The sequence below is a fragment of the Sycon ciliatum genome, chromosome 1 (assembly GCF_964019385.1).
Source record: "Sycon ciliatum chromosome 1, ocSycCili1.1, whole genome shotgun sequence".
Taxonomy (NCBI): domain Eukaryota; kingdom Metazoa; phylum Porifera; class Calcarea; order Leucosolenida; family Sycettidae; genus Sycon; species Sycon ciliatum.
The window spans coordinates 41,168,810-41,179,067 of NC_088643.1; the positions used below are offsets into that span (position 1 = coordinate 41,168,810).

A 10,258-nucleotide genomic window follows, 5' to 3' on the forward strand; every position below is an offset into this window, starting at 1 on the left:
TGGATCGGTGCTCATCATACCATAACTGCTCGCTTTGTCTGGAAGCACCGGGCTGCGGTTGGTGTGAAGATGGCTCGGGCACGGGCTCTGGCAGGTGCAGTGCTGGCGGTGCACTTGGTCCTGTATTGGTCAACAGCACTTCATGGCTGTCACCAGCTAACACCAGCCTTGCACAACCTCAGTGTGCTGCAGGAAATTGGAGCTATACGCAGTGTCCCCGTAAGTTGCTCGTACCCAATGCCACTCGCCATGCTGCTGATGCTGCCGTCTCTGCTGCTGTCTCTGCTGCTGCTGCCGCTGCGGTCAATCAAATATCTCTGGGTTGATAAGCAGGTTTTCTATATTGATGATGACTGAGTGCGCGGTACACACTGGAGTTCAACCAGGGTTATTGTTTGGTAGCTACGGATGTGTAAAGTCTTAAGTATTAAAGCCAGAGACCACCGCATGGGAACTTATCAACTTGAAAATACTAATTCAAAGTGCATCAAGTGGCTAAGCATCATCGTAGCTGGTAAGCAAACTAAGCAAACTCCCAGTATTCCTCGCTCTACTAGTGTGCGTAGGTGTCGGAGCTACTGGGCCTTGTCTTGCAGAAGGTGAAGCTCAGTTGTGTATTGTTTTCGTTTTCGTTTGTAGATGACTGTGTGCATGTGTATGGTTTATTTTTTATATTTTATGCAGTGTGTCAGTGTAATGGACGCTCAACTTGCAATATGTCTGACACCTGTACAAACTGCTCCGAAATGACTACAGGTAAGATAATTCTATGCAGTGCAATGAATACCGGTGTATAGGATACTGGTGTGGGTGTTGGGTGTGGATGTGGGGGGGGCATGGTGTGGGTGGGTATATATGTATGCGTACGTGCTCGTTGAGAGGAGCTTACACTTTTGAGTTCTGCCTCTGGACTCTTACCCACAGCTCTCTGCCTGCCTGGGGTGCGCTCTGCCTACCCGGGGTCGAGGCCTCTGTGTGCACTGTTCAGTCAGTAGTAGTTGTTTGGGCTCCGGTATTGTGGTGCAGCGTCCAGGACAAATTAGCGGATATTGGCATTGCTACATGTGCCACTGTCCACCACTTGCAGTGGGTTAGCTTCCTCTCGAGTATTTATGTGTGGAGCTCAGATACAACCAGGGTTGCGCAGGAGAAATAACCGGGAAATGTGTGTGTGTGTATGCGTGTGTGTGTATGTGTGTGTGTGTATGTGTGTGTGTGTATGTGTGTGTTTGTGTCTGTGTTTATGTTTATGCCTGTGCATGTGCATGTGTAGGGAAGCACTGTGAACGATGCCGTTCTGGTATGTTTGGTCGTCCTGACCGTGCCGATGGAGCTTGTCGACGTAAGCCTTATCATGCTTCTTCGGTTTCTGCTGCTGTCGCCACCGCTGCTGCTGCTGTCGCCACCGCTGCTGCTGCTGTTGTTGTTGTTGTTGTTGTTGTTGTTGTTGTTGTTGATTTTTTCACTGTGCAAGTAGATGTCATGAGATTCAGCCGTTAGTAAATGGTGCAAAATGATGAAGTCACGTTTTTTTCAAAATCAGTTGCCAGACACTAATACAGGACAACAGAGCATTGGGGCCACTGTTAAAAAAAAGGTGTAGGGATTTCATTTTTTTTGTTTGTCCTTTTCTTCAAGCTTATCAGTGCTACATGTACCTTTTGCAAAAAAAATTAAAAACGTGTTTCTATGAGCTTTGAGAACATGAGTCAGAGTGTGTTGTGTTTGCGTTGTCTGCCACTTGCAGCGTGTGTATGTAACGGACATGGAGCAACATGTCACGATGTCAAGGGCACGTGTACATGCGAGGACTTTGGGTCATACGGTCCCAACTGTGGCATGTAAGTTGCTTAAAATTAAGGGTGGCAGTCTCTCCGTAAACCATGCATGCACATGGAAACTGGCATAACTTTGTCAGTTTTCACTCTTTTTCTCCCCAAATTGTGTACATGCTTGCCCGGGATATGTGGCAAGGTGGTGATTGATTCGAAGTGCACAAAATGACATGATTGTTTCATTCCAGATCTGGAATAGAAAAACGCAGTATCGCACATTTTACTTGCATAAAATGGTGTGGCAGATTGCAACTATTTCGCAATCAAGTAAGGTCCGAAACAGTATTGACTGCTGCTGGACAAGGCCCACGGCTACAAAGTGAAGCTAAAATAACAAAGCAAACACTCCACAGTGGCGTGCACCGAGTCTTGAAAGGGGGGTTTCTAGAGTTGGTAATTTTTTTCTGGAGACCCACTGTATAAGTATGTATTTGTGCACATGCGCATGCGCATCCCCCGAACATCCCGTCGGAGATAACGGCGAGGGCTAGGGAGGAGACTGGGGGGGGGGGGGGGGGGGGGGACTCAAGATCAGGGGTGCAGGGCACCAATGAACACTGGTGCTGATGAGATGCGGGGCTCGTCCGACTGCTATCATCAGATCATGCCGGCACAAACGCGTCTGAGAGGGCACCAGGTACAGGGGTAGAAAGGACAGAAATAAGAGTAATGAGGAATGGAGGGCTCGGGAGGGGACGGTGTTACATGGAAATGTTGGTAGATCTACATGTACATGTATAACCGGTAGCAGGAAAAAACGGGTACGGGTTACCTTTTACATACCAGCACTTCAAAAAGTATTTGCAAAGACGGTGCAAATTTAAAATGTACTCATATACACTGTACATGTTTGTCATATTGAACACGTAAAAGTTTTATAGGCCTAGCCGCCCAGGCTACATGTATACACTACAGTCTATAACTTACAACAAGAGTTCATAACCCCCAAGAGTGTGCAACGGGCATAGACCCAGCGCTCGGCGAAATTCCTACATTACGTCATGCGCAGCTTGTCATCCGAGGTAAATTTAGGTTCTTTGCGATTTCTGGAAACTATACCCTGAACCTGCTCCTAACTCAAGGCTGTAGCCTCGACTTTTCGAAGCTTTTTTTGAAGACATTTCGGACGTACGTACATGTACCAGTCGTACTTTCTCAAAAACAAAACTCTTTCTCCAAGAATCCATGGACATGTCGACATCGCGACAGGAAGAAGTGAGGACGCTGTTAAAAATATTGCATTGCCGTCGAGGACAATCTTTCTTCTTTCTGATAGCTGTGCAACTCAGCCGAAAAATGCTCCTTCGACGTATTCTCAAGTTCCTCAACCTTTTGAAATCATCTTCGAGGAAAGCACCGGGAATATGCCGATGGCCTGGGGAAGAAATTGTTCTTGAAGAGACTGACTGCACTGGTGAAAGAAGAAGGCGATGAAGAGTCACCATTGCATCGAAAAAATAAATAGTTTTGTCTTTAGGATCGTGTGCTTTGTTTCACTTTTGCTTCTTGAGCCGTTGAGGCTCAGACTAGAATCGCAGTTTAGGCAGTTTACCCTGGGGAAGCATCCTGGTTTGACTGTAAATTTTAGAAGAATTCATCGGCGTGACTCATCGCACTGCACCAAAAATGACGCAATGAAGGAATTCCGCCGAGCGGACTTCCATACAGGGACTGATCAGGAGTTGCACACTCTTGGGGGTTATGAACTCTTGCTTACAAGTATAACACTACTAAAGTATGTCTATGGTACTTTACGAATCCACTCCATGCAGGCATGTTTGTTTCATCAAAACACTGCTTACTTTCAACGTATCTTTCTTTCTGTTATGACGAAGTTTTCGGCATGTATTGGCAATGTCCCACATGATTTCAATAAAGAGTTATGGACCTTGCTTCGATGGAAGCTCGCGGGAGAAAAGCGAAGCCCCGAGCCCTTGAGTCGCGGCCGGAGCTGCGCTTCGTTCTGAAGCAGCGCAAGTGGATCATGGACGCACATTTTTACGTCTTCCAGTCGACAACGTTTTTGACGAACATCTCTGCTGCGCACATGAGCGAGAACGAAAGGCTGTCATCTTGATTTGAGTCAACAGTTTGGAAGGAGATATCGTCAATCATATCCTTGAACTGACTTGCATCGCGCGTGCTTGACTCAAATTTCGAGACAAAACGGATTTCTTGAACGTCATCGCCAATCCAGGAGCGAACCAGAGCTAGAGATCGATCTCTCTGTGGCTACTCCCCACTGAAGAAAGAGAGAATATTGTATTTCGAACTGCATGCAAAGCAACTCTCTCTCTCACTTCGAAATAAGGACATAGTCACTGTACTGTAAACTGCCCGTCGATCGACGCGTATGCAGGATAACCAATCCAGTACGAGCGTAGGCATGCTTTTCCTTTGGCAAGATTGCCCGAAAAAAGGTGGTTTCCAGACACCAAAAAACTCATACGGTGCACGCGCCTGCTCCAACAAGTACAAATAAAAGTAACCACACCCAGACAGCTGTTATCGCGGTGGCTCAGCTGGAAAAAAAAGTAGCAATATACGAGATAAAAGTCCAGATATCAACTCCAAAATAGGTTCACATTGTAGTCCCTAACACATTGAAGATATAATATGTACTACTTAGTACTTGTACATATCAGTTCAGTCTTTCTCCCACCAAACACTGCGACACAGTGCAGCCGGCACCTGAAAAACGCACAACAAAGAGCACTCCAAATCCAAACTGAGACTAAAATCCACCTGAGCAGTAGGTTACTCCTTCAGCTTCAGCTGCTGCATCAATGAAACCTTTCTTGACAGCCCTTCGCTTCTTCCTCGCCTTCTTCTCTTTGTCAGAGCTCTTCCTGGCAGAATCATACAGTCGCTTCTCATCTGACAAGGCAAGGGACTTCCTGGTGTAGTGCCCAGCATTGCACTGCATTGCGCTCAACACCTTTGGGATGACAGCTTTGCCCCCGTGGTTGAAGACAGCTGCAGTCAGGTAAACAGCTGCAGTCAGGTAAACAGCTGCCTCCACTGTGGCAGGGCCACAAAACGATTCTTTCGGGCAAAAGTGCCAGGTATGGCCATTCAGTGACTCATTGATCTGAGTGGCCATCCGGGAACATCGCTGGAGAAGCTGCTTGTCGTTCAATCGTAAGTATACCGGCTTGACGGCGGCAAAGACAGTGGGTGGAATGGAGTCATGATGTTGGTATGCATTGTACTCAGCACCAGCAGCTTTCATTCGTTGGAAGCCACACCGGGGACCAGTGCCAACAGGGGCAAAAGTCGTGCATTGGCTTCTCCTGGCTGGATGCCTGATGGCATACTGAGGTCCAAATAGCGCGGCACCGTCTTGGTCAGGTCACCAGCATCCTCATGAATCGCTTTCCCATATGATCACTTGTAGCGAATCGATGAGTTTGTCAGTGAGGCGTCCCTTTCCACCAATCGTCTTCCCATCGGCCAGTTTTCCGCTGTTGTGTTTCGAATCTCGCAGACCCTTCCCTATGCGTTTCTGGACGTGATCCACGCATCCCTCTTTTACGACGGGTGCATCTCCGTACGGTGGCTTGGCTTCAACGACATTTGCATGTCCTTTACTATCTCCATCGCCGATGTAGACTCGGTAGCGCAGGTGATTAGTATCTTCAGATCTGTTCCGTAGCTACACAACGGCCTCAGACTCCATAGCAGGCGCTGACTTGGCCGTGTTGATGCCACAGCTACCTGTACCATGGTGCGTCTCCGTCCACTTGTCAAACTCAGCCTGTCTTTTCTTGCCAGATGACAAGGCAGCATTCCAGATTTTACATCGTGGACAATTCTTGGAAAGGATGGCAACATCCACAACCTGATGTGTGCCCCAGGCTTAGACGGTCTGCACACCATACAGCGATGAATACCCACGACGCACCTATGTTCCATCTGTCGTGACGGCAATATCTGCTGAAGCTATCGTAAGTCCCTCATGTGATTGCAAGCTCTGGTGCCATACCGAATCGACTCACTTCACTCATTGACAATGACCCTTTCTTGCAGACCGAACATACGCACGATGATTTTATCAGGTTAGCTGGAGTCATCCGTAGCTCGCAGTGCACGGACTTTGGCAGCACATTTACTTACAGTCAGGTCTCTCTCCGTACTCGCCATGCGCACCTGATGTCCATAATCTAATGTCAGGCCATCCAGCAGTTTCTCTAGCAACACCATATCCTTGTCATCGGAACACTTATGACCGGACAGCGCCAATAAACGCTTCAGGTCGGTGACGTAAGTATCGACAGGCTCGTCATCCCGTAGCGTCCGCGCTTTAAATTGCCGGAACGCATCCGCCGGCGTCATAGCGTATGCAGACTCCAGGGCCTTCTTTACAGTTGCTTCACTTGCCTTGTCGGTAGCAGACAACTGCTCATATAGGTGGAAGGCATCACCATCCAAGAACAAAGGCAACGATGCCATGCGGTCTGCTTCATCGGACTGTTTCTGTAGTCGGCACAGAACTAAAAACTTCCTCCAAAACAATTGGAAGTCCTCGCCTTTTCCCTGAAAAGCCTTCAAGTAACCATCCATTTTTATGGATGCCATGGTTACAAACTGTTACACTTGGTGTATCTTGAACCAGCACAATGAACACTACAAAATACTAAATACACTCGACTGCCTCCTGCAGTTCCACACGAGCACTCGACCAGTCCTGAGGCTCTGTTCGATCGGGTTTCGGTACCAAGAGCGTGCAACTCGATAATCCTGCTACCCTCCAACATTGGATCACCATCCCCTTCGTCCACATCGTCACCAATCTGCTCAACTGTGTCATCAGATTCAACAAAGGAAAACCGGCGAAGCTTCAGCAATGACGGATCGGGGGAGTTCAATTCAGGATCTAACAAAGGAATCTCTAGTAAGCGTTTCAGAGTTCCCGGCATCTGCAGCATCAGAGCGGAACTGATTTCCGCGGAATTTTCTTTTCTTTCGCTTTGCCAAAGGTCTATCGGCCTTCCTCTTACCCATTTGTGACGCGGAGAGAGTCGGAGCTGCAACAAAACTGCCACGATGTCGAAGAAAACTGTCAAATGTGACAAATTCGAATAATATTTATTTTGCTTGCTGAACCTGGAGCTTGCAGAGTGGCACGGCCCAGCCCAGGCATGCTGTAGCTCCGCCACATACCGTAAAAGCCCGTGTATACGCCCACTCGAAATTACGCCCACCCTCTGTGTACAAGCCCAGTCAGGGGAAGTCAACACTTTTGTTTCGAAATAGTGCCCATGCCCATGTATACGCCCAGGCAATCAATACCGGTACAGGTACCGATGCTCAATGCTTACTTTTATGTTGATGGATGTGCTTCAGGATTGCTCTTCCGAACCAAAACACTGTTTCTGGTTCATTGAAGCGGGGACACTGTACAGGTAAAACCTGGTTTCAGCGACCACGCATGGTTCCAGCCCAAAGTGGTCTTATAAACAGGTGGTCTTTCAAAGCAGGTGATCTCCCTATATGGCGATATTGGTATCAAATGAATCCTCGCACTGCATGCTGTGCATTGGTGAAGTGCATAACTTACCGGGGGAGTCGTACATGTACATCACTAGTGCACTGTAGTGTACAAGTACATGCACATGTACATGTACATGTATGTGGTGGCACTGAGAGACAGCACAAGAACCCAGAACCAGAGAGAAGCTGTACGTTGTTGTTGTTTATTTGAATTCGAGAGACCATACAGCTAAGTAAGGTACAAAAAAAGCCCAACCTTGCCCTGCCAGTTCTTGGACTTAAGGGGTACTGAAGTCGTGAAGTGGTCGTTGAACTGGCGATCAGTACCAGTTGTAAGCCGGTTGCTGGTCGCGTCGAGCGAGTGGTCGCTGAATGCGAGTCAGAATGTACGTGAAACGGACGGTGCCAGACAAATACGGTCGTCCACAGCAGGTGGTCACTGAGTCCAGGTGGTCTTTGGAGCAGGTTTTACCTGTATATAGTGTGCATGCTCAGCTAAAAATGAAATGGATACAGCTATCCAGCCAGGGGAGAATTTCAACATTTTTATTCCAAGTATACGCCCAGGAAATCGAGGCCGCTATTCTATACGCCCGGGGCCTATGCACGGATTTTTACGGTAGTTTACGTACCTGGCCGCTCATGCCTGCTCGGTCACCATAGCCCATAGGAATGGTTTTACAGGTCAAAACCAGCGGCTGAGGCTAAGGAAATCAGCAAAAGTCGCTGAAATGTAAAAAAAAACAGCGAAATACAACTGTGAAAATGCGTACGCAACCTATTCAAAAATTAATTTTTTGGGCGTAGTGCACATTCTAGTCATCATATATCTTCGGAACCGTTATAGTGATACCTAATGAGTAATCAGCTAAAATTTGAGATTCTGATCCCCCAGGCTTTCACCAATCTTGACCTGAAAATCGAAATGCGTGCACCTGCTTGCTTCCTGGTACGAGTGTGAGCGGGGCGTATGAGTGGGTATGCCTCCATGTGTGTGCGGGTGTGCATGCTTGGGTGGGTGTGCATCCATGTGCGTGGGTGGGAGCGCGTGTGTGTACGTGTGCGTGTGTGTGTGTGTGTGTGTGTGTGTGTGTGTGTGCGTGCGTGCGTGCGTACATGTGTGTGTTGGGGGGGTGGGGGATAATTATAATCGTGTGTGCACACCTATGAACTTGGTGAAAGATAGTTGGACTTGTAGTTGGATTTGTGCACTACTTGCCATGTGATTATTTGCCAATTCGATTTCTGTGCTTGATGTGTGTGTATATGTACAGGTGCGATCAGCTATTCTATGGCAATGGGAGCAATGGAGGATTGTGCTTTCGTAAGTCAGTTAGATCAAGAGTAAATACTAGGGGTGAAACAATTATACCGAATAGTCGAGTACTCGCTCGGTTTTTTCAGAAATAATCGTACTCGGAATAAATCAGAGTACTCGGTCATACGGTACATGCATTTACCACAGAAATCTGCAGTTTTAGAGCAGCAGTCGGCAGATATTGATGTGCAGACTGTGTGGTGAACATTTGTTCACGAGTAGAGAGCCCAAATGACCCAGCAACCAATATACCAGAGAAAAATTACTGCCACTCGGTTCAATCAGGGTTGTATCATGTGATTTTAAGGCGCACGGTGTGCAATTTTTAGGAGATGAAAAATCCTCGAATACTCGAATATTCGATCGGAGAAAATCAGAGTACTCGAACTCGGGATCTCAATGCCAACTTTCACCCCTAGTAAATACGCATCCAAGAGTGCACGACCCTGTATATGGGATCTCCGGCGCCGAAAACTCATAATGATATTGTCATGTGTTCCGGATATGTTTCCTACTGCGTACAACATTTAAAAATCGGGCTGCACTCATGCTCGTAGGAATAGTGACCATGCATGTACATCTCAACCAGCTGTATGCTGAGAAACGGAATGCAGAAACACTATGTGCAGGTGGAACACTATGGGGAGTTGATAGGCGGTCAGCCTTTGGGTCATCCTAATAAAGTTATTATTATTAGTTGTTATAGTAACCTTGCCTACTGTAAATGTAGTACATGTACTGTAATCCGGTGGCAAGAAGAAAGCACTGTGCCGGCCTGTACACTCCTACAAGTATGCACAATGCTTCAAGCATGAGCAGAAGCCTACACGTACTGAACAGTACTGACTGTCAGTCGACTCCACTTATCACGAACTCTCATATAGTGAATCTTGTGATATAGCAAACATGTGTCCATGTCCCTGTTTGAACCCATACAAAAGTGACCCTTTTTAGCGAACAATTTTCGTTTATAATGAACCATATCTCGAAGGGCCGCATGTAAACCAAGTGCACTCATACTCATTATGCACAGTCATGGGCCATGGGCCACGTGCAAGTCAAGCTGCTTACATACTACTGTAGTGTGGGTGCATTTAGGCTATATCCAACACCTACTGCTATAAAGAACTAATTCTCCTGCACAATGGTGTTCGTTATACATGTATCAGGAGTCGGCTGTAGTTCTAGGTGTAAGCATGTTTGTTGTCTTCCATCAATGATCATGATGTTAACTCACTGCGCCTGCATCCTTATTCACACTCAGTTACTCAGACACTTTTCTTGTGTGCATGCAGAGCTGCTGCAGTCTTGTTCCCTCTTCGCAGCACTGACCAAGTGCTGAACTGAATGTATTCTTTTTTTTAAAATATTTATTGCGCCTTTCTCTGGACAGGTCATGTTTTCACCACAACGACAGCTGTGAATTCCCTGAAAATGAATGTCGGCCCGTTTCCCAATCGGAGAGCTCAGTTCATTTGCTCACCAGGCGTTGTAAGTACTTCGTAGAAGAGCATGCGCACGGCAGTGCACTGTGCAGGCATTGCCACATGTGTAGCTTACTACGGCAGTGCACTGTGCAGGCATTGCCACATGTGTAGCTTACTACGGCAGT

The 10,258-nt window shown here is 47.2% G+C and overlaps 1 protein-coding gene across 1 annotated transcript in view; it reads left to right on the plus strand.

Annotated features, from left to right (window-relative positions):
• The window catches only part of LOC135826220 (attractin-like protein 1), a 35,945-nt gene that overhangs the window by 18,919 nt on the left and 6,768 nt on the right, over nucleotides 1-10,258 (plus strand). Inside the window, exons 14-19 of the mRNA XM_065338852.1 lie at nucleotides 1-219; nucleotides 685-756; nucleotides 1,274-1,342; nucleotides 1,748-1,841; nucleotides 8,603-8,652; nucleotides 10,040-10,137. Of these exons, the coding sequence (XP_065194924.1) occupies nucleotides 1-219; nucleotides 685-756; nucleotides 1,274-1,342; nucleotides 1,748-1,841; nucleotides 8,603-8,652; nucleotides 10,040-10,137 (602 nt within the window). The remainder of the gene's footprint in view (nucleotides 220-684; nucleotides 757-1,273; nucleotides 1,343-1,747; nucleotides 1,842-8,602; nucleotides 8,653-10,039; nucleotides 10,138-10,258) is intronic.